This window comes from Melozone crissalis, unplaced genomic scaffold (genome assembly GCF_028551555.1).
Source record: "Melozone crissalis strain CALT ecotype California unplaced genomic scaffold, PUWL_Pcris_2 ptg000107l_1, whole genome shotgun sequence".
Taxonomy (NCBI): Eukaryota; Metazoa; Chordata; class Aves; order Passeriformes; family Passerellidae; genus Melozone; species Melozone crissalis.
Genome location: NW_026535884.1, coordinates 1,047,148 through 1,071,202, shown reverse-complemented (window position 1 = coordinate 1,071,202; position 24,055 = coordinate 1,047,148). Strand labels below are relative to the sequence as shown.

The 24,055-nt window shown below is 39.0% G+C and overlaps 1 protein-coding gene across 2 annotated transcripts in view; it reads left to right on the top strand.

The window, feature by feature from the left end:
• The window catches only part of MTOR (mechanistic target of rapamycin kinase), a 72,659-nt gene extending 49,101 nt beyond the window's left edge, over nt 1-23,558 (top strand). For both annotated transcript variants that reach the window (XM_054291903.1, XM_054291902.1), the window contains 25 exons: nt 585-692; nt 3,148-3,273; nt 3,926-4,057; nt 7,232-7,347; nt 8,999-9,116; nt 9,875-10,081; nt 10,548-10,648; nt 10,979-11,075; nt 12,726-12,824; nt 13,361-13,483; nt 14,167-14,349; nt 14,942-15,076; nt 15,553-15,727; nt 16,330-16,465; nt 17,137-17,284; nt 17,914-18,036; nt 18,286-18,368; nt 19,317-19,389; nt 19,961-20,035; nt 20,513-20,648; nt 20,953-21,018; nt 21,151-21,231; nt 21,505-21,585; nt 22,010-22,115; nt 22,579-23,558. In XM_054291903.1, the coding sequence (XP_054147878.1) occupies nt 585-692; nt 3,148-3,273; nt 3,926-4,057; nt 7,232-7,347; nt 8,999-9,116; nt 9,875-10,081; nt 10,548-10,648; nt 10,979-11,075; nt 12,726-12,824; nt 13,361-13,483; nt 14,167-14,349; nt 14,942-15,076; nt 15,553-15,727; nt 16,330-16,465; nt 17,137-17,284; nt 17,914-18,036; nt 18,286-18,368; nt 19,317-19,389; nt 19,961-20,035; nt 20,513-20,648; nt 20,953-21,018; nt 21,151-21,231; nt 21,505-21,585; nt 22,010-22,115; nt 22,579-22,594 (2,844 nt within the window). In that variant the 3' untranslated portion in view covers nt 22,595-23,558. The remainder of the gene's footprint in view (nt 1-584; nt 693-3,147; nt 3,274-3,925; nt 4,058-7,231; nt 7,348-8,998; nt 9,117-9,874; nt 10,082-10,547; nt 10,649-10,978; nt 11,076-12,725; nt 12,825-13,360; nt 13,484-14,166; nt 14,350-14,941; nt 15,077-15,552; nt 15,728-16,329; nt 16,466-17,136; nt 17,285-17,913; nt 18,037-18,285; nt 18,369-19,316; nt 19,390-19,960; nt 20,036-20,512; nt 20,649-20,952; nt 21,019-21,150; nt 21,232-21,504; nt 21,586-22,009; nt 22,116-22,578) is intronic.
• Nucleotides 23,559-24,055: the final 497 nt, after the last annotated feature.

Here is a 24,055-nt window from a genome sequence, read left to right as displayed (position 1 = left end):
AACTGACCTGCCAGACAGATCTCAGCAGGTCAGAGAAAGAATGGAATAGATAAGGAAAAATAAATGACCTTGAAAAGCAGAGCCAAGGAATCTCAACTTCTTCTTCAGTCACAGGGCTGGGAAAAAAGAGACTTTAACACCTTGGGAGTCATTTCAGCCACACAAAACACAAGACTCAGCCTTCATTCCCTTCCTTCATTGCTGCTTCAGACTATCTCTAAAAGTTACATAAAACTTCAGAGTAGTGCTTGTCTCCAGCATAAGACCTATGTAGGCCCACAAGCTAAATGGCTTTTGGCAGATAAAAAATGCAACTGTGCAGGAGCAGCTTTGGGATGAACTAAAAGTGAGTGAAGTGAGGTCCACCCCCTCAAAAGAAATAAGAATTGACATTTGGGATGTCAATAAGAATTGACATTTAGTTTGAGTTTGAATCAGCAGGTCATCTAGGTACCAGTGTATAGCAGTTGGTCCTTTATCTGTTGGGTAGCCTATGTACTTAAAATTTTGATGCCAAAATACTGCTCCTTAATGATAGATTTGTTCTGCAGTGATTGAGATGGAATGTGATTTTTTCCCTTCAGGCCATGGTATCCTGCCAGATGCTGTCAGAGCTGGAAGAGGTGATCCAGTACAAACTTGTCCCAGAGCGCCGTGAGATCATCCGCCAGATCTGGTGGGAAAGGCTGCAGGTACATCCCTGGAAAGGTGCAGGATGGAGATGCTGATGGGCTGGCATGAACAGCTTCCTTCTGAGTCAGTGTGGTGGCTCAGCAAATGTCTCTTTCCATCCATGCTCACATGGCTGTGTGCTCCATCTCCTTTGCGCTTCTCATTGCCTGGGGTTTCATTTCGGCTTTTTTATTTTCTCAAATTAATGTTCCTGAGTTCTCAGCTCATATGACACTTTAAAAGGTTGAACTAAGCCTTGAAATAGATGTGTACAGAAAAGAGACACTAGTAACATCCCCAAGGCTGCTCAATATTGGATTATATCTGGAGATACTGGTTTAGATCAAGCTAGTTTGAACTTTACCTGGCTGGCTGGATTTTAAGAAATGAGTTCCCTCCAAATGTTGGAAAACTGGTCATAGAATTCACATGCTTATAAAATAAAAGATTGTCCTGTTCCTTTTGGACCTCTTACAAGAACATTTCCAGCTCATTGGTAACATTTAGGGACATTACTTAGAGGTGGAATTGGCAGTGTTAGGTTTATGGTTGGACTTGATAGCCATAAAAGTCTTTTCCAACCTAAATGATGCTATGATTAACCTTGACCTTTCAGAAGAGACCTTCAGCAATGTTGATTTTCCAGTATTGAAAGAGAAGTTTGTGCTTTTCTTACATTAAACATCAAAAATCCAAAGTATCTCTGAAAATTTAAATCAGAGAAATATTTGACACTATTTCCTTACAAGAGGCATCTCTACAGTGAAAGTGAATATCCTCAGATGCAGTAAAATGTTTAATAACAGTAAACTGTTTAAATAGAGGTGGGTGATTCCTGCTAGAGAAGGGGGTAAAATTAAAAAAGGGCATAACTGAGGTAAAATGCTGCCTGAAGGAAGAACTTCTCCCTTTGCAGAGTTCTTCCTGGCAGTGCTAGAATCTGCCACCTTATGAAAGCCTGCTGTATATTTTTTAGCTGTTTGGGAAACTGTGGCAAAGCTTTTAGTCTCCCATCTGCATTCCTGTCTGGAAAAGCTCAGGACCATTCCACTGGGGTAGAGAAACTGAAGTGGCAGGAAGTGTAATGTCTGAATATAGCTTTTTATAGTCCTGAAAGCAGTACAAGCAGTTCTTGAATGTTTTATAGGTATTTTATAACAGTTTTTAAATGCCTGTTGGAAGAAGTTTATTTGGGTATTAGGGAACAAGCTTTGCCTGACTTCCCAATCCTCAACTTGGGAGAAAAGAAAAAGGGAAAGAATAACTTCTTTGGTGCAAAGGTCCTTGCTGTCATTGGAAAATCTTTTGTTTACTTCAAAATCAAGTAGTTTCTGGCTGAATAGAAACTTTGGATAGACTGTGTACTTGGCCACCACATCAGGCACCATGGATTTAGTTGTTACATCCCTTCCACAATTCTACTTCTCTGTAATATCCTTGAATGTTTGAAATACAGACTCACCCTGCTCTGAGTGTTGTGCCTCTCCCATCAGACAGATAAGAACCAGACAATGCTTGCACAAGCAGCACAGCAGTTGGAGCTGCATTTCTGGCAGAAAACCAGTTTAGAGGTGCCAGCCTCCAAAAGGAATGCATGCAAGGCAAAGAAAAAGGGCAATGACAAACATATCTTTGCAACCATTTGGTTTTCTACCATCTCCATGTTGAGATTTAAACCATAAATAGGTGGAGAAGGCACTTTGGAAGGCACTTTGACTCACTTTGGAATTGTGTGAAGAGTTTTTCTGATTCTTGGATGTGTTTCAGCTTTAGGAGCTTTTCTCCTCTTTCCATTAGAGGAAAAGCATATCATTAGATATGCTTAGCATATCATTTGCATATCATTAGACTGCAAGCACTGAGCTGCCTGCAGATTAGGAGAGTCAGGGACTGAACCTACCTCACACACTGCAGTGTTAAAGAAATAGACTGTTGTAAATTCATGGTGGGCCCCGTGGTGGGGAAGAACAATGCATCTGACTCCGTGTTCTCAGAAGGCTAATTTATTACTTTATTATACTATATTATATTAAAGAATACTATACTATACTAAAGAATACAGAAAGGATATTTACAGAATGCTAAAAAGATAATAATGAAAACTCGTCACTCTTTCCAGAGTCCTGACACAGCTTGGCCTGAATTGGCCAATGAGTCAAAACAATTCATATGAAACCAATGAAACAATCACCTGTTGGTAAACCATCTGCAAACACATTCCACAGGAGCACAACACAGCAGAAGCAAATGAGATAAGAACTGTTTTCTTTTTCTCTGAGGCTTCTCAGCTTCCCCGGAGAAAAACCCTGGGCTAAGGAATCATGTTCAGAGAATGTGAATGCCACAATAGACAGTTCCTGTGGATTATGAGCACAGAAGTCTCTATCTTGATGGAAGCCCCTTCAGATTCTGAATCAAGGTTCTGTGCAGTACACTGGAGAGCAAAAACTCACAAATTCTCTTTTTTCCTCCCAGGGCTGTCAGCGCATCGTGGAGGACTGGCAGAGGATATTGATGGTCCGATCTCTTGTTGTGAATCCCCATGAGGACATGAGAACTTGGCTCAAGTATGCCAGCTTGTGTGGCAAGAGTGGGAGGCTGGTGAGCATTGTCAGGCTCTGTCCTCTTCTGCGGGTTTTGGGATTATTTGCTGTACTGTTCTGTTTCAGCCTTGAGCATTCCTAGATGCTTTGATTGCCCAAGTGGGATGGGCTCTCCTCTGAGGAAGAAATAGTCAGAAATCGTTGAAATGGTAAAATTGTAACCAGCATAAAGTTCATGCTTTTAGCCAAGGTTATTTTAGTGGGACTGATATACCTGAGAGACCCTGGGCCAATTTTTCATTGCATGCTGTAACTGGAAGTTTTTATGCATTACTGGAGATTATTAATAATCTCTGCTAGAGCAGAGAGTCACATCTAGAATGTGCTGTTACTGTTGAACATTACAGTCCTATTTTAACATTCATCACAAAATTTATCACCAAATACTTGAAACAGAGAGAAAATAAATAGTGTAAATACTTTACACTTTCTACTGGCTTCTGAAATGAGAATCTAATGCTCTGATCCAAAGGAAGATATATGGTTTATCATGTGGAATTCCTATGAGTCCAGGGAGTCTGCTGTGTCTGTGTTGTATCTGGAGGGTCAGATGTACTTTTTTAGTGTAGGACAATTCTGAAGCAATATGAGCTGGAAGTAACAATGACAATTATGTTCTAACCTGCTTTTTGTCTTTGCCACTTCTGCAGGCTTTGGCCCACAAGACCCTTGTCCTGCTCTTGGGAGTGGATCCCTCTCGCCAGCTGGATCACCCCCTGCCCACAGTGCACCCCCAGGTCACCTATGCATACATGAAGCACATGTGGAAGAGTGCACGGAAGGTACAGAGCACCCTGCTTGTTCCACTGCTCAGCTTTTGTGCAGTTTTAGCTCCTCATGTTCCCAACAAAGCAAAGGCAAAGCTGGATGTTTTACTTTTGTTCCCCTAAAACAGAGTAACTAATTCCTTTCCTTATTGTTGTTCAGATCATAAGCTTTTGATTTCCTTTGAAACTCTGTAATGCAGAGAAAACCTGGCCCTAATTTTATTTCATTAATGGAAAGATTATTTTTGCTAAATAGTAGCTGGTACCCAAACAGGATTGCAGCCAGGATTGATGGTCAATAGCAGCTCTTTTGTCCTGTGTAAGTTTGCTGCTTGACTTTTCATCCACTGTCTTGATTGCTAGGTCTCAACACTGTACCTGTGATCAGGGTCACATGCAGAAAGAAGGAAGTAAAGGGGGATTTATTACTAGTTTTAGAAGTAGAGGGGAGTTTATTACCAGTTTTAGAAATAGAGGGGAGTTTATTGCCTGTTTTAGAAATAGAGGGGAGTTTATTGCCTGTTTTAGAAGTAGAGGGGAGTTTATTGCCTGTTTTAGAAGTGTCCTGAACAATTTGTACTTAGTTGCTGAGCAGAACTGATTTTTACTAAAGAAAATTTCCAATTTTATAGGAAATTTCTAACTGAAAGACTACTGAAAAGTACCTAGAGTTTGTCATGGGAACACTTTGGCACCAGAGAGCCCAGAGTGAATGTTTTTGACATTGCAACACAGGGAGAATTTACATAATCAAATCCAATAAGCTTCAGACTGGATAAGTTATCTTTTTTTGTAATATACATTAAAGACTCCATTTATGCTCATATTCTGCCACATCTTCTTTATTTTTTCTGCCTTGGCATTGCCAGCACTGGAGCAGAGCCATTGCTGTGGGAACACTGCCACAACTAACTATTCTTTATTTGAATTAAAAAGGCAGAAGGAGCTGCTGTTGGCTCTGTAAAACAGTGAAATTGCCTCTTACCCTCTGCAGTAAAGGACCCCAGAAGTAGGTGGAGTCTCTGCCTGTCTCTGTGAGGGAAACTGTGTTTGTGGTGTTTGACTTGTTGTCAGCAATTAGATGGACGTGGTGCAGTGGTGGAAAGCAGAGTGAGAGAGGGCACAAAGATTCATGTTAGGAGAATGTGTCTAAAATTAACTGATGGGAGAATAAGTGGACCCCTTGAAGATGAGGGAAAACTGATACCAAAGTAGATAAATAATACATAGTTACACCTGGTGATGTGTAGTTTTATGTAACTGTGTGTTCACTTGATTTGGTATCCTAAGTAATAAGCTGCTGATATAGGCTAGTATAGTGGGAAATTACAATTTTTTTTTCTACTCAGCAGTTCAGGGTTCCTTTGTTGACCTAAAGTGGCAGTTTTCAGTACTTGTCAAATCCAGCAGGAGAAAAGCTGACATCTACAAGGAAACCAGCCAAATGGCACCTGCAGAGCTCCACAAGTCTTCTTAAACAACAGATAAAAATTGATATGTAAACCCTATAACATTTCTTCTAACAAAGACCTTTGCCAGCAGCTGCATTCTGAGCCATATCCCACAGAAAGGATGCATAAAAACTTAGGAATTTGTTCTGGAAAACTTGCTGCTTTCAGTCTTCAATGCTCCATCTGTCAGTTTATGGCCATCAGTTTTCAATATTAATGGAAACTGAAGATCAGATTGTTGGGTGTATCTAGATATGAGAGGGGCACATAAAAATATTCTGTAGTAATTCTGTTTGGCAAAATATTTTGTCTATTTTTAATGGATGTCTTGCATAACTATTTATAAGACCATTATTTACACCACCCCAAGTCCCTTCTGTGTAGGTTACCAGTTATGGAATCCACCATATTAATGTTATGAGTATGATCTTTTATTTTATTTCACCCTGGGCTGAATGCACCATATTAATGTTATGAGTACAATCCTTTATTTTCTTTTATTTCACCCTCGGTAATACCCTTTTTCCTCACCACTGAGTTGTGCATGCTGATATTTGAACAGGATAGATGAGGCATTTGAGCTCAAGTGGTTTTTGTCTCTAGCATAGCTCATTTCTATAGACACACAGAAGTAAATTAGGTTTCTAACTACATATTATGCATTTCTTAACCTGAAATGACCTTGCAGATTGCAGGAGCTTTACTCTTAATTCTTTCCAGTGAAGCATGAATAAGTTGTTTTTTTTTTTTTTTTATTCTTGGGTTCTCCTACCCCAGAATAATTTCCAAGGAATTTTAAAAATATATTTTCCCTCAGAATTTGGTAGTGAAAGTTGCTTTAGCACTACTACCCTGTAGAATATTCTGTCAAAGGAGTAATACACATTTGAACTTCTTCAATAACTTTAGGAGAAAACCAGACTTTAATTTGTTGAAACAACTCATGGTGTGTACTTCAAGCCCAGACAAAGCTGAAAGGTTAGGAGAGAAGATCAGAAAGCTGCAAGTTTTCCTTGAGGCATTATTTTCTCAAATTGTCATGGGTTTGGTTTTTGGTTTGTTTTTTTGTTTTTGTGGGGCTTTGTTGTTTTTTTTTGTTGTTTTGGTTTTTTGGGGGTTTTTTTGTAGGTTTGGGTTTGGATTTTTTTCATTTTTTGTTGTTGTTTTTGGGGTTTTTTTGTCTGCCCATAGCATATTATAGGTAGGCTCCTCTGGATTTGTGATCCTGTCTGTTCAGGATTGTCCTGGTCAGATCCAGTTCGTAAGCTATAAACATTTGATGGTTGCAATTGCCAGGCTAATTTCATTCTCAGCTGAAAATGAGGTATCTCTGCATCTCCCAGTGTGTGGGACATTCTCTGCTGTTGGAGCTTTCTCCCTGTACAGGTGACCTTGCTGCTTTGGCAGAGTGGAGTTCTTGCACATCATGAGTTATGGTCAGTCATACCTGTGGCTCTGTCTCTATGACAGTGAAGGTGTGCCTGGCATGGCAAGGATGCAGTTATTTGTTCCTCAGTTTAGCAATTTTCAGAGACAATAAGAATCTCCAACCTCTTCATTTATTTAGACATACTTAAAGTGTAAAGTGACTTTAGAGGGATGTTAATGGCTGAAAAGCTTTGAAAGAAAACAAACCCATATCTTTTTATTTCTGTGAAAATCATTTCTACATTGTTTTTCTCCCTTGACAAAATGATATTTAAGCCCTGTGGTGCTGACTGCCTCCATCCCTTTGCAGATTGATGCATTCCAGCACATGCAGCACTTTGTGCAGACCATGCAGCAGCAGGCCCAGCACGCCATCGCCACTGAGGACCAGCAGCACAAACAGGAGCTCCATAAACTCATGGCACGGTCAGCATGGGCACCCTTCAGCTCTAAACTCAAACTGAACCCTTTCCTGAAGTGCAGGGTCCCTGGGGGTGACACATGTCAGACAAATTCTTTGATTAAAAGAACAGGATTTCTCATTTAGCTGCTTTGGTGTTATGTGGTGGTGTTCACAGGGGTCCCAGGAAGAGATGAGGATCTGACTCCATGTTTCAGGAGGCTTGATTTATTATTTTATGATATATATTATATTTAAACTATACTAAAAGAATAGAAGAAAGGATTTCATCAGAAGGCCTGAAAGGAAGGGAAAGAATGGAATGATAACAAAATCTTGTGACTGACCAGACAGTCCAGACAGCTGCACTGTGATTGGCTATTGATTAGAAACAACCACATGAGACCAATCACAGATGCACCTGTTGCATTCCACAGCAGCAGATAATCAATGTTTATATTTTGTTCCTGAGGCCTCCCAGCTTCTCAGGAGAAAAAACCCTAAGGAAAGGATTTTTCATAAAATCCTGTGACAGTATTACATTCTTATCTACCATGTAATGTTCAGTAAATGTTACTGGGACACTTCAGCCTAAACAAGATTATATTTGTGGCTGGTGCCTGTTGTATTTTTCCAGCAATGGGCTCATTGGCAGGAGCAGAGCTCTCAGCATGTCTGTTTCTTTGCTTTTCAGGAGATTTGGTAACTGGGAAAGAAACACTCCCCACACAGGCCTGGCATATCTGTATGAAGTGCACAGGCTGCCAAGCACAACAGCAGTGCTTTGGGCAGTAGGTGCCTAGCATGTGATGGTCTCTTAAAATACTGTTGCATAAAAACCCTTTCTCCATTTTTCTCTGTGGATCTGGAGGTGCCAGATCTGGTTTTTTTCAGTTTAAATTGAAAATTGCATAGTGCTTTCTATTGAAGGTTTGCTTTTTTTGAAGGGAGGGGTGCACTCAATTTGCTTTTATGAGGATGGGAACCCTTGGTAAAACCATTCTCTTATTTTTTTCAGTGGCTATAATGGAAAACAAATTTGTAATGATTTGCATACAGTATTTGTCTTGCACAGTGCTTTCTGGAAAACTCAGAATACAGAAGGGACAGCCATGTCCTAACTGTGGCATTTAAAGCCTGCTGAGGGAGCAAAGTATTAAGTTTTGGGCAAACCTTGACAGCCCCACCCTGCTGCAGTAAAAATATGTTGTTTTTCCTTTCCTCCAGGAGGGAATGACTTAATGGGGTTCTGGCTGGGGGAAGAACAGTTCCTCTGTGTTTGCATTGTTTGTTTGTCAGTGTTCTCCCCAGAGGGCTCATTCATGTGGTGCTCAGTACAGCTCAGCAGCCCACATGTATGATTTTATCAGCACAGAGTGATGAAATCTTTCAATGTTGCTGTTACCTACTTCTTACATTTATTTTATAACTTATACAGACGAGGAAAAAATGTTTGATCCCCACTTTTCCTCTTAAATTAAACCTTCAACTAGTTAGTTTCACACTACAAACAAGATGGAGATATTTTGAATCTTGCATCCAACCTGCAGGAGAGGCTACCTGGCTGAATTCACCACATGGAATGTCCTTTAGACTCCAGACACCAAGTTAGCCTTTTAATCCAGAGGCTTTGTTTTCATTTTAGGTTTTGAATCAATAATCCCTTTGCTTAACTAGGTGTTTCCTGAAACTGGGTGAGTGGCAGCTGAACCTGCAAGGCATCAATGAGAGCACCATCCCCAAAGTCTTGCAATACTACAGTGCTGCAACGGAGCACGATCGCAACTGGTACAAGGTCAGTACAGAGAATTTCCAGATTAATTTTATCAAATCCCATAGTACAGGAAAGGAAGGTGTTCATTGGAAGACCTCCAATAACTGTCTGCCTCGTTACTGCCAGTAGGATTTAAAAGAAACCAAAACAGAACCAAAAAACAGAGAAAGTGGCCCAAGGTAACCATGAGATTCTTGTTTAGAATTTTATTTGGTTAGTAAAACTAGGCCAAATTCAGTTTCTGTTCTTGCTTTTGAGACTCTCTCCTGTTGTCAGTTAGCAATGAAGGAGAAAGAAAATGGAAAAATTAAACTTGTTCTCAGTCAGTATACTTGAACAAGGAAAGTAGCCCTGTTGTGAATTCTCCAAAGAGCCTTTGATTTCGTGGTTGTGATATCTCAATTAATATTTGGTGCCAAATCTTCTCTGGGGCAGCCATCTCTTGTATTTTTTCCCATTACACATCCCCGAGGCCTAACATATTAATTTTCATTTTAGCCTTTAAAAAATTAAGCTATATGCAAATATTATTTAATTTTTGGTACAGAGTTCATTTGCTTTAATATTCAACAGGGAGTTCTAGGCCAAGAACTCAACATGATATTATTTAAGATAATAAGACAGTTCAAATAGCAAGCAATTAGAGAAATCAAAGCATTGTGTTGTCTGCGGGATATTACTTACTTTGCAGACAGAGAAAGGTTGGTTGGATTATATGTAACAATTAGGAAGTGCCAGTTGCAGAAAGGAGTCTGACTTGTGTTCTGTCCTGTTGGCAGGCCTGGCATGCCTGGGCAGTGATGAACTTTGAAGCAGTGCTTCACTATAAACATCAAAACCAGGCCAGAGATGAGAAGAAGAAACTGCGTCACGCGAGCGGCGCCAGCATCACCAGCGCCAACACGGAGGGCAGCAACAGTGAGAGTGATGCTGAGAGCACTGAGAACAGTCCCATCCCATCCCCAGTGCAGAAAAAAGTCACTGAGGTACCCTCCTTCCTCCCTCTTCTTCTTGACAGATTGGTACTTGCTGCTTAAACACAGGAAAAAAATCATGGGCTAAATTAATGCAAATTATTATTAGCTAAAGGGGCTGTGATAGGGGATACAGAGCATTAACAAATTCTGCTGGTTAGGCCCTTCAGGGAAGACTCTGAGGAATCTCTTTCATTTACCAGTTATAGTAAGGTAGTTTTTAGGCTGAACAAACTGAAGTATTAAACCACTTCACAGCATTTTCCCTGCCTGAATGAAAGATCTTTGTGTAGTCAACCAAAACATAAAATCCTAGGAGCAACATGTCCTGTAGGAGAAGAATAGGAGCAGAAGTCAGCTGCAATAGGGTTCAGGTCTATATTTCCACATATTTCTTCCTCTTTCCCCTTCTTGAGTTTAGGATTCATGTGGGCTGATGTGTTTGCATAGAACTAATGCAGCAATTTCATTCCAAAAGGATTTATCCAAGACCCTCCTGATGTACACAGTCCCTGCTGTCCAGGGTTTCTTCAGATCCATTTCTCTGTCTCGAGGAAACAACCTGCAAGACACTTTAAGGTATCTAATAAAGCTCATAGTAAATGAAATCCAGCTGATAAGAACACATGGTTTCAGATTAGGTAGAACACATTTCTGCTCTTTTTTGTTATGGTTGAATTAAGTGAATGCTTTGGTCCAGGCTAATTTCTGTTGGATGGATTATTCCTGCTTTCTGAGGGTTGTGGGAAGAAAAGTTCCTTGTAAATAGGTTTTGGGTTGGGGATTTTTTGTTTGTTTGTTTGGGGGTTTTGTGGTGGGGTTTTATTTGTTGGTTGGTTGGTGGCTTTTGTTTTGTTTTGGTTGTGTGTTCGTTTGTATGTTCCTAACAAAGGTATTTGTCTTTTTCAGAGTCCTTACTCTGTGGTTTGACTATGGTCATTGGCCAGATGTGAATGAGGCTTTGGTGGAAGGAGTCAAGGCAATCCAAATAGACACCTGGCTGCAGGTAAATAACACAAAGAGAAATCACAGTTCTGGGGTAGTTTGGGGATTTGCTGCATGATATCTGTTATGATCCCTTGCTGAACAATCCTCCATAGGTGAGTGCTGAGAGCAGTGTGCAGTGCAGTCTGTGACTGATTTAACAAGCATCTTGAACAGAGAAATGAGATATGTTTCTGCATTTATATGCAGATTAGTGCATATTAATGAGAAAGAATGAAAATTCTTAAATTAAAGATGACAAGCATTCAGTGGTGATCAAGCAGAAAACACCACTGTCCTGCTTTGATGTAGTTCACACTCTATTTCAGGATTGCCTTGTAGAATGATTCTTGTAATTAAATTTAAAAATACTTTATTTCCCATTTAAGCATCATACTTCAATAAATATCTTCCCTTAGTAGGATCCTGTGACAGTTTTGCACAGAACAGTTGTGATCTCATTGAACTGTTGTACATTTCTGTTTGGAACCTTGTGTTACCCTCTGACCAACTCAAAAATGAGTGGTGGGCTTCCCTGTCTCCTTTAGACTGTGAGGTCTCTAGGAGAGGGCAGAACAGCTGGGGCACTGAACACATGAGATGACAGGTGTCACCACATTTCTCTTCACAGAGAAAAGCAAGGCACAATTCTTCCCTAGAATATTTCTGGGTTTCACATTCTCTGAACCTCAGAAAAAGAAAACACAATTCTTATTTGCTGTGCCTGTGATTGTGCAAAACTAGAATGCAGCATGAGGATTGTTTACCCAAAGTGATGGGGTTTTGTTTCCTTGGCCTGTCAGGGCCAATTGTGTATGTGTCAGGACTGTCACGGGATTCTGTGCAGTGTGTGCAGAGTGCTTGGCAGATTCAATTTAGATGTAATGTAATATAGTGTAATATGTAGTGTGTATATATATATATATATATATATATATATATATATATATATATATATATATATATATATATATATATATACACATATATATATATACTTTATTATACTAAATTTTATTATACTAAATTTATAAATTAAACTTTATTATACTAAATTACTTTATAATAAATTATATATTTATATAATACATAATTCCTTTATTATACTATATTATTCTATACACTAGACAGTATAGAATAATATAGTATAATAAAGTATATAGTGTAATATATATATATATACTTATATATATACTTTATTATACTGAATTTTACTATACTAAATCTATAAATTAAACTTCATTATACTAAATTTATCATACTAAATCATTATAGTAAAGTAATTATATTTTTATGTAATATATATACTATATTATTATTATTATTGTTATGTAATTATATACTATATTATTCTATACTATATTAGACTATATACTTCATTATACTCGATTATTCTATACACTACATAGGACAGAATAATATAGTATAATAAAGTATATAGTGTACTATAGTATAGAATAATATAGTATTATAAAGTAATTAATTAGCCTTTTGATATCAATGGAGTCCTCCTCATCATTCTCTCCCACTCATATAGGGAAATACTATAGGCAGGAAATTCTGTAGACAGAAATTCTATAGACAGAAATACTATAGACACAAATACTATATCCCCCTCATTGCCTGCAGATGCTGTAGACAGGAGTGTTTATTTTCCTCTCCTTGCTGGCAGGTTATCCCCCAGCTGATCGCCAGGATTGACACCCCCCGGCCGCTGGTGGGGCGGCTCATCCACCAGCTGCTGACAGACATCGGGCGCTACCACCCGCAGGTGAGCCGGGGGTCAGCAGCAGTTCTCACAGTGCTGCACAGGGGTCACAGCAAGTGTGGCAGTGAGGATGGGGACAGTTTCCATTGCTGCTGCTGCTGCTTTCACCTCAGCACTTCACATAAAAAGGGAAGGAGGTGAATGAGCCATGCAGCCTGGAAGAACTCTTTATGTAATGTAATTTAATGTCTGCTGGGCAGTGCAAATCACCTTAAATCTCTAAGAACCTTTCTCACAAGTTTTATCTAAATTTCTTTCCACAGTGTGGAATATCACAAAATCCTAAAAACTACTTTTGTTCTTCCAGTTTGAAAGAGGCTCTCAATGTCGTTCTGCTTTTCAGTGAATTAAAGTCTTGACAGCCTGTTGTTGGATCAGAAGCCTTTCAATAGTAAATTCCTATCACTACTTTCCAGAAACAAGCTTGCTTGCTCCTGTTGATTCCTGAGGCTGCTGTTTGTTAATGCTTTGCTAATTATTTAAGTTTATGTAGCTCTTCTGTGGGGTTCTGAAGTATTATTGGTTGCTGTCCCTTGCAGGCTTTGATCTATCCTTTGACTGTGGCTTCTAAATCCACGACCACTGCTCGGCACAATGCTGCAAATAAGATCTTGAAAAACATGTGTGAGCACAGCAACACTCTGGTGCAGCAGGCAATGATGGTGAGTGCTCAGTGTAGCTTTAAATGTGTTATGTTGGATGGATGGATGTCACTTATAGTAACACAAAATGACCATTCATTGTTGGTTCTGTTCAAGTATAATTAATTTGAGGTGTTTGCAACTGGTAGAAGTTACAGTATTAGTGTAATTTCCAGAGAATGCTTCCATTTTACAATAATTCACACACTGAGTTTTTATGTTTCCTTATGAATAAATTTAGAGAAGAAATACATGCAAAACCTTTGTTCCATAAAGAGGTGGTTTTGCTTAATGGGAAGTAGAAACAAAATTTACTGAGCATAGCATAGAAAGAGTAATGTAATTAATTTGATAAAGATTTTTATGAATAAATGAAAAATAATGCTTTCAGGCCAAGCTGCACAAGCATGTAGAAAATTTCAAAGATAACAAATAAGGTGAGAAAAGCCTGGTTAGCTTCTTACAGAAAAAATGTGCCATCACCATGGTTGTAAAAAGTTTCAAAGGTAACAAGGTGAGAAAAGCATGATTGGCTTCTTACAGAAAAAATGTGCCATCACTATGGTAGTTCTTGTAGCTCCCTCTGGCTTCCAGGAGCAAATATTTCATAACATTAGAGAAGAGACGAGTTTTGCAATTTTAAGTCAGGACCCAGTCCCAGGGATTTCTTTAGATTTTTAATCTTTTTTTTCTGTCTAAAACAGGTGAGTGAAGAGCTGATTCGTGTGGCCATCCTGTGGCATGAGATGTGGCATGAAGGGTTGGAAGAAGCATCTCGTCTGTATTTTGGAGAAAGGAATGTAAAGGGAATGTTTGAGGTGCTGGAACCACTTCATGCCATGATGGAGAGAGGGCCTCAGACTTTAAAGGAGACATCCTTCAATCAGGTATCAGCAAATGGCCCAGAGGTGTTCTGCAGGAACAGCTGCCCCAGCTGTGTTACAAGAACCTTTGCCATTTAACACAAAAAGTTAATCTCTTGGGGCTCATTATGTTAGTTGCCGATTTCATTATTAAAATAAATTATCTTCAGATCTGTGTCACTTTTGGTGACTATAAGAGGCCATGGTAGTCTGAATTGCCCTGGAGTCTTGTGTTGACAGTGTGTCTGATAGGGACTATAAAACAATGACTGCTCTGCTGTTAATTGTTCTGCTTTGTTCATAGTAAGTACTAGCACAGATAACAGAGAATTAACTGAGCTTGTAAGCCTGCTGTTAAAGGGTGGTTCTAAGCATTCAGTTCCTCCTATAATGAAATCTACTTGTGAGCAATGTTGTTTGATAAATTCAATGCAGATCTTGGATCCAGGAATTTCTGGATCTGCTATAAAATTCTGATCTGCTATAAAAATGTGAGATCAAGTATTTCTAGTGCAATCTGAAAAGAGACTCTGATGCTCTTTGTAGGTGTTAAATGGTCTCCACTTGTTACACTGCAGTCTGTTGAAATTCATTTTTCTGTTGTTTGAATCCCTAGGCCTATGGCAGAGATCTCATGGAAGCTCAGGAGTGGTGCAGGAAGTATATGAAATCAGGAAATGTCAAAGACCTGACTCAGGCTTGGGATCTCTATTACCACGTGTTCCGTCGGATCTCAAAGCAGCTGCCACAGGTGAGGGGGGAGATTCAAATCTTTTGTGGATCTTACAGTGCAAGCTGTCAATACCAACCTTTGCTTTATGTTTTCTGGTTATTCAAAACATACTAATTAGGTAGTCTGGAAATAACTGCCTAGGGTTTGCTGCAAATTTGGTGTTTATACAGCACTTCTGTAAATACTTCAAGTATCGATCACGGCCTGAACTGTTTTAGGTCCCTTGACAGCATGAACACTTCAGATGTTTCTGTGAGATTGAACTGAAATTCTGAGGGGTTGTATTTCTTTTGGTTTTGGTTAATTAGGTATTCTGGAAATAACTGCATAGGGTTTGCTGCAAATGTGGTGTTTATGCAGCACTTCCTGCAAGTATCTGAAGTGTTGGTCACGGCCTGAACTGTTTTAGGTCCCTTGACAGCATGAACACTTCAGGTGCTTCTGTGAGATTGAACTGTAATTCTAAGGGGTTGTATTTCTTTTGGTTTGGGTAGCTCACTTCCTTGGAGCTCCAGTATGTGTCACCAAAACTCTTGATGTGCCGGGATCTGGAGTTGGCAGTGCCAGGAACGTACGACCCCAACCAGCCCATCATCCGGATCCAGTCCATCGCTCCCTCACTGCAGGTCATCACCTCCAAGCAGAGACCCAGGAAGCTGACATTAATGGGTAAGAGACAGCAGTTTTCATTTTGTTATTCCAGTATTTAAACAGTTGTTGTTCTTAGGTCCAACTATATATTTACCTCTACAACCTTTCCTTTCAGGTGAAGTTTTTCTTAATCGGTCAAATGTAGCCATGATATTGTCTAAAAAATCCTTTCCTTAGGATTTTTCCTCCTGAGAAGCTGAGAGGCCTCAGGAACAAAATATAAACATTGATTATCTGCTGCTGTGGAATGCAGCAGGTGGATCTTTGATTGGCCCATGTTGGTTGTTTGTAATTAATGGCCAATCACAGCTGGCTTGGACTCTCTGTCCGAGACACACACCTTTGTTATTCATTCTTTCTTTTTCTATTCTTAGCCAGCCTTCTGACGAAATGGTTTCTTCTATTCTTTTAGTATAGTTTTAATGTAATATATATCATAAAATAATAAATCAAGCCTTCTGAAACATGGAGTCAGATCCTCATCTCTTCCCTCATCCTCAGACCCCTGTGAACACTGTCACAGTCTGACTGCCACACTTTCCAGTTTTGGGTGCATGTGTGTTTATTCCTGTCTGTTTATTCAATGAGAATAAACTTTTGTGCCCTAATTCTTTTTGCAGGAAGCAATGGCCATGAGTTTGTATTCCTTCTGAAAGGCCACGAAGACCTTCGCCAGGATGAAAGAGTGATGCAGCTTTTTGGGTTGGTCAACACTCTGTTAGCAAATGACCCAACTTCTCTTCGTAAAAACCTCAGGTGTGTGCTCTGTGTAATCACTGAGAATGCTTCTGCATTTGCGACTCCTTACACAGCTGCAGCTTTGCAAGTAAACCTTGGCACAAGCAGTGGATTTAGGAGGAAATGGCAAATCTTGGAATTAAGTTAATTAAAAAGAAAACCAGCATTCATAGAAATCAAGCATGGAGGAAATGTATCAGAAGGGATTGTTTGTTTTATTTAATTGAAGTCCTGTCTTGTAAATTGTTATGGTCTTTGAAGCAATGCCAATTTCAAGACACCTTGAGCACTGCCTAGGAGACTGAGAATGGGGGTTTTGCCAAAGGTTTTTATTATAGTCACTAAATAGCTTGGTGAAGAGTCCTGAGTGCAATTCTGCAAGAATTTTCTTCTTTCAAGAAAGAGCACATCAAATATCATGTTCAAATAACAGATCATTGTGGGTGACATAGCATGTACCTTCTGAAAGCAGCCTTTCAGTGAAAACCACATTAACTTTGAGCTTGTCTGTAGATTACCTGGCAACAATCTGTGCAAAATGGATGTTTGAAGTCTGTTTGAGAAGACAAGCAGAGCAACATTTGACAATTTGAACCAGAATCAGATTTAACAGTAGTTGTTTTAAACATCTCAAATATTAAGTTACAATCTACAACAATTTGAGCTGTGATTCTCTATTTTCCCCACAGCATCCAGAGATATGCTGTCATTCCACTGTCTACAAATTCAGGATTAATTGGCTGGGTGCCCCACTGTGACACCCTGCACGCTCTTATCAGGGACTACAGGGAGAAGAAAAAGATCCTGCTCAACATCGAGCACCGCATCATGCTCAGGGTGAGGGGCAAAGGTTCTGGTACATTCTTTTAGCCCACCAGTGTCTTAGTGAAGGAAAACTATGCGAGGCTTCTTCCTCTGCCTCTTTTCTGATTGTTACAATAAAGAAAAAATATTTAGATGAGAGTTAGTGAGCACAAGTTGTTGCTGTTTGGTAGTGATGTGTGTTAGGAATTTTGCATGGCTGTGGTGTGTCTCATGCAAGGTGCTGTGCTGCTGGCATTACAAACATTGTGTCTAAGCAGCAGGACCAAAATTGGACAGAGTGGAGAAACTGAACACTACTAGAAAATTTGAAATCTCCTGCCAAAAAGGAAAGCGTTTTCCAGCCCAAAACACTTATTTGGATAATGATTTTTTGAAAAATACTTACCTGTGCAGTTTTTTAGTTAAATAGGGCTGTGGGTTCCTGACTTGGTGGATACTAAATCATTTGCCATCCCATTTAAAAACAATTCTTCACTGTTGTGTGATTATCTCTCTGTGTTTGAAACATCCTGGTCACTCTACAAATAATTTAAGTATAAACTTGATATAAAATTATTTATGATTACTGTGTTTCTCTCAGTACAACCAGAAGCTACTGGAGGTGCCTTTTTAACTTGCTGAATGTCACTTCTGGATTACAGATGGCTCCAGACTATGACCACCTGACTCTGATGCAGAAAGTAGAAGTATTTGAACATGCTGTCAACAACACAGCTGGGGATGACCTTGCCAAACTGCTGTGGTTGAAAAGTCCAAGCTCAGAGGTGAGTGCAACACACAAGAACTGACAAATAGCAGAGTGTGTCATTATCGTCTCTGCAGAGTGAGTGAGAGATGGAGTTTATTTATCCTAAACCCCAGCTGCAGAACATGTATCTGAACAGAACATGTATTCTGTATCACTGCAGAACATGTATTTTGCTTTATTTTTTTTATTTTTAAATTTTATTTTATTTTTAATTTATTTTGGGTTTCTCTGTGTTTTGTTTCTTTCTCTTTTGTCTCCACATTAGGTATGGTTTGACAGAAGAACAAATTACACCCGTTCACTGGCTGTGATGTCAATGGTTGGGTACATTTTGGGCCTTGGGGACAGGTAAGTAAAGCTGTAAAGGTTTCTTTTATTTAAAAGCACAGATTGTGAAGGCATCAGTTCATTCCTGAATCTGTTCTTGTGATGACATCTTCCATTGTGGTTACTGCTGAGTTGTAGTGATACCAACTTTTAGGTCTTAATTATTATTTTAGTGTTATTTTCAGCACTGCAGGTATGAGATGCAGTTTCAAAAAGACCTTCCTTTTTGAAATGAATACAGATGGAACTACATTAAGGACCACAAGTTCTAATTTTGCCCTTTCAAAGAATGGGAAATCTTTCTCCATCCATTTTATTAACAGTATAACTTCCAAAATACTTTTAAAGACAATGTATATTTGATTTAAAATCTGTAATGCAAAAACAGCTAAACCCTTACATGTTTTAATAACAAGAGCTCTTATTTCTGAACTTTAAAGTCTCTAACATGAAGTTATAAACCTTTGAAAATTGAATTAAGACAAAATTGGAAGATGTAAGCATGAATTCAGCACTGTGGTTTTAGCTAGTCTGGATTGATTTTCTTCTCTGTTGGTGGTAAAACAATTTGTGTTACTTCAAGTGCAGCATAATGCATTACATTTTTCTACACTAAAAAAAAAAAAAAAAGAAAAAGCATAAAACAAGTGGAAAAATTTATCCTAACTGAAAAATAAACATTCATATCCAAGAAATGCACTGATCATTCTTGTCCAGGAGGTTATTTATCTTCCAAGATGAGAAAATCTCTTACTTGTGAGAGGTAATTACAAAACGCACTGTCAGGAAAGTTTCCTGTTCATGCTGAGATTGAAGATCTCAGACAAGCAAGCTACCACTGGCTGCTCTTGTTCATGAAGATAAATATATTGAAGTTGGGTTTATAAATTGATACATATATTGAATATTTGGGTTTTTGTAATGGTCTGTCACTGATGGTCTGGTTTTTCTCCCACTCCTTCACCAAAGACACCCTTCCAATCTGATGTTAGACAGACTGAGTGGAAAGATCCTGCATATCGACTTTGGGGACTGTTTTGAGGTAAGTCTTTATATTTGGACATGACATTTTCAGTAATATTTCACATGTTCTGGTGGAACAGAAATTCATCTATAAGCCAGGGCAAACTGACCTTGGAGTCCGATCCTGGGCAAACCCTTTGGCTCTCTTTTGAGCCTCCCTTTATCTGTCTATAAAATAATAATAGACACTTTATCTCAGAAGCATGTCATGGGGATTAGCTGACCACTGGAACAAGCAAAGAAGTGTTAATGGAAGTTTCGTGGAAGTGTCCATGAAATTTCACTTCCATTAAATTTCTTGGAGCAATTTAAGCTGCTGATATGCAGTCTGTGTTGCTGGGCACATGCTTGAGTTTTCCCTTTGTTATCAAGTTTATTATCCAGCTTCTCTGAGTAATTTGTGAAAATTAGGAACATAAAGCTGTGACTTTATTTCCTATTTGGAATAAAACCTTCAAGATTGTAGGAAAAAGATCCCAGTACTTAATACTGGGATCTTAATTCTGGGTTAGGTTAAAAGTTAATTTTTAATAACTTTTTAAAAGTAAGTTAGCTATTAATTTACTTGTTCTCCATCATCATGTGTTTAGGTTGCAATGACAAGAGAAAAGTTCCCTGAGAAGATTCCATTTAGATTAACAAGGATGCTGACAAATGCTATGGAGGTAAGAATTCCCTCTGATTTGGAGGGGACTGTTCCTAGGGAAAATGGCAAGCATTTCTCAGTTTCTCATGGTTTTTTTTGTTGTGGCTAAACTTTTCCACTCCTCAAGAACCCAAGGTGTTAATATTTCAGCTTGGTTTTCTGTGAGTTAAAACATCACTTGTGATATCTGCAGTACATTACAGTACAAAGCAACTTTTTAGTTAGAAAATAAACTACCCTGAAATTCCTCTAATTTCTTAGGCCTTCCTTAGTTTCCCCATTTCAAATAGCTGTTTCTATCAAGCAGACACATTCAGTTGCATGGTACTTTATAAAGATCATCCTCATGGAGAAGAGAGCTTCTTAGTTTGTAATTAATGTATGTCTTGTTCTATTAATGAACAAAGCATAGACAACTCCAGTTCAAAGCTACTTCCTGCTCCCTGAGTGTTGCAGAGTGAACAAAGCTGTTGATTCACTTCTTTTCCTTCCAAAGGTGACAGGCCTTGATGGGAACTATAGGATCACCTGTCACACAGTGATGGAGGTGCTGCGTGAGCACAAGGACAGTGTCATGGCTGTGCTGGAGGCCTTTGTCTATGATCCCTTGTTGAATTGGAGATTGATGGACAGTAAGTGATTCTGATAAAATACTGACAGCAAGAGAATATGCATACAAGAAATCCAGAAGCCTGAAATCCAGTGTGTTTTCAAACAATCTGATTTAACTGTTAGTTTGCATGTGCTATTGCTGTGTGCACACAGTTTTAGGGATTTTAATATGAAACTACAGCAGTGATCAGGAGATGGAAATTATTTTCAGGTGACATCAAATCTGGAGGAGAAAGGCAACCAAATCTGTATTTTTTGTGGACAAATTTGCTCTGAAACACTGAAAGTCCAGTTCATCCTTTCCAACTCCTTGTTTTCTTGCAGCAAATACAAAGGGCAATAAGCGCTCACGAACAAGAACAGACTCCTACTCAACCAGTCAGTCAGTAGGTGAGTAGAAAAGATGGAAGATGTCACAAATACGCTTTTCAAATTAGCTGATTAGCAGTCTTGCTAATGTTTCCAGAAGAATTTTTCAGCTTCACATTTATGCTTTTGTTGTTTTCATGTTGTTTTCAATAGAAATGTTGGACAGTGTGGAATTGGGCGAGACATCCCATAAAAAAACTGGAACCACAGTGCCTGAATCCATCCATTCCTTCAGTGAGTTTCATTGTTGTTTCTATACTGATCCAAAAGCTGTTCTTAGATCAGAAAATTTCATCATGATCCAAATGCAATTATATGAGATGGGACAGTCTGTTGTCAGCATAAAAATGATCTGTGTTCTCAGCTCCCACAAAGAGTTGCATCTGTAGAAAATGCATCTAGGTTTGCTCTCAAAATAGTGTTCGGAAAGGGCACATCTAACAGCAGTACAAATGCTTTTATTGCTCAGATGAAGTGCTTATTCTGTGTCCTGTTTCTCTCTTTTAGTAGGAGATGGTCTGGTGAAGCCAGAAGCTCTAAATAAGAAGGCAATTCAGATCATCAACAGGGTTCGAGATAAGCTCACTGGTGAGTGTTTAGTTTTGTTTATATAAAAGAAACTTAAAATCTGATGGATCAGCACTGTCCTTAGTGTTTGTATTTTGTATTAAACCTTTAATTTAGCATATTCTGATTAAGTGGATGAGACCATTTTCCTGGTTTTGTCCAAAACCCAAGTACTCTGCCTGTATTTAGATGCAAATAAGTTTGAACTGAAAAGTACAGAGGTGTTTGTAACTACAAAGCCTTAATATTTTGCATGTATTAGCTGGTTAGTGAAAGTTGATTTTCTACTGTCCTGGCTTCATAGTTAGCAACATTTAGTTGCAAAATTTTACACTTTTAAAGTCTATAAGAAACTACTCCCCTCCTGACAGATAATGTACTTGAAGGGATTAGAACCAAGATTTGTGACTCCTTTTGTGGTTTTTTTCATCCTTTAATTTCAAAGGTCGGGACTTCTCTCATGACGAAACCCTCGATGTACCCACACAAGTAGAACTGCTCATCAAACAAGCAACTTCTCATGAGAACCTGTGCCAGTGCTACATTGGATGGTGAGTTTGTCACTCAGCTAACCTGGAAAAACTCCTCTGGAACAGTCTGAGCAGGGAACTGCTAAAGAGAACCTCACTGGAGCAGTTTATTTGTAGGAGCCATAGCACATTCTGCATCTGATCTGGCAGATTCTGCAAGCCCATGGCAATAGACATAGACAGTCTCTAGGAAATTTGTTCTTATATGTAGTGACAAGGATTTTACATTTTAAATGTTTGGAATAAGCTACACTGAAGGATAAAACAGAGATGATTTAGTTTCATTTTGAGAGTTAGATAACTTAGAACTATGCTTAAGGAAATAAATCTTTCTTGCTAGTGTTTAAAAGTGATAAAGAACACCTGGCAACTTTGCATGTACTCAAATGCTGCCCAGTCTGTATGGAACCTCAATCCTTCTCAGTGTTGTCTTTGTGAAACTACATGCAAGTCAACATTATTACAATATCTTTATTTTCTTTAGGTGTCCTTTCTGGTAACAGGAGATTCCAGAGTATGCACAGCCTTTTATTCTGGAGGCTTTTTCACTCCAAACTTGCTCTTCTACAAACACGAATGGAACGTTGGACTGAAATACAGCCTTTGTCAAATATTTTTAAATGTAAATGAAAAGAGTTATTGTATATTAAAAGTTGGTGTAAGCCAATGTATAGCTGCTGTCAGAAAAACAAGCTGTCTGAAACAAAACACTTGATTTGGGTTTCCAGGACAGTGAAGACTGATTGTACCACAGATGTCTATGGTTCCACTTTGTCTTTGGGGAACTGGAGATCCATTGAAAATAACTATACGGGTTTTCACTCACTTTGCAATGTAACTAAGTAACTTGCAGATTAATTATTGCCCTGGTCATTCCTGTTGATGTGGGTGCAGTGAGCTACATGCGCTTGTGCAGGAGGCTTCATTTAGGTTTGGGGGGAGCTGTATAACTGGAAAGAGAGATAAGTAGAATTTCACCATTGTTTCCTCCTGTACCTTGTTTTCAAACTTGATTCTTGGCCCAAAATTGGAAATTGTCTATCTGCTCATTACACTAGTTCAGGATTTGTGTTTCTGACTAGATCAGGGTTTTGAGCACATCCAAGATTTGAAAACCTCGAGCCTGAGCAAAAGTTGGGGTGCCTCTGTGCAGAGTGATCGGTGGCACATTGGATGCAGGGTACAAATAAACCACTTAGGAGCCTCCTGCAGTGTCTGGGTTAAAAAGCAGTGTTGGGAAATAACTAGGGAAAGTTAGGGTTTGGCACAGGAGGCAGATGGGGGAGAACTGGTTGTAACTTGAAATGGAAAATAATGGCTATTAAACATGAGGTTGAAGGTGAAGTTATGATTTATGAATTAAAAATATTAAAAACAATGCACAAAATACAACAGAGTAGCCATGTTTAGATGCCATGTTGTATTTGCATATTTTTGTGCCAATAAATTACATCAAAATGTAAACATTTTGGCTGCATTCTTGTTTATTCCTAAGTCTTTCTTAGGCAGGGACAGGGAAGCAGATTACAATTTTTTTTTAAGGTTCCTGTTGCCATTGATTTGTCTTTTTGTACATCACTTCAGGTCATTGGCTTTATTTCCCTTCTGACAGCAGCTGAATGAAGTCTGTCAGTTGTATAAACAAACTGTGACTGTGCAACCCCTAAATTTTTGCTTTCCAGAAGATGTGATGTCATCTGTGTGATAAGAACATCAGTTTCCTTGGGATCAGGGGCACAGCATGGAGTGTTGGATGGGATTCCCTGGGCTTCCCTAGCTGCTTGTGCAAATGCTGCACTGCAAAAATGGGAAATGGGAGGTGGCAGTCACAAATTTGGGTATTGCCTTTTGGGTATTGGCCCTTGCCCCTTTCTGGGCATTGGTGTGGCTATCAAGGATACAATATAAGAAAGATTTTTAGGCCCCTAGAGTGTACAAAGAAGGGACACAAAGATGGGAAG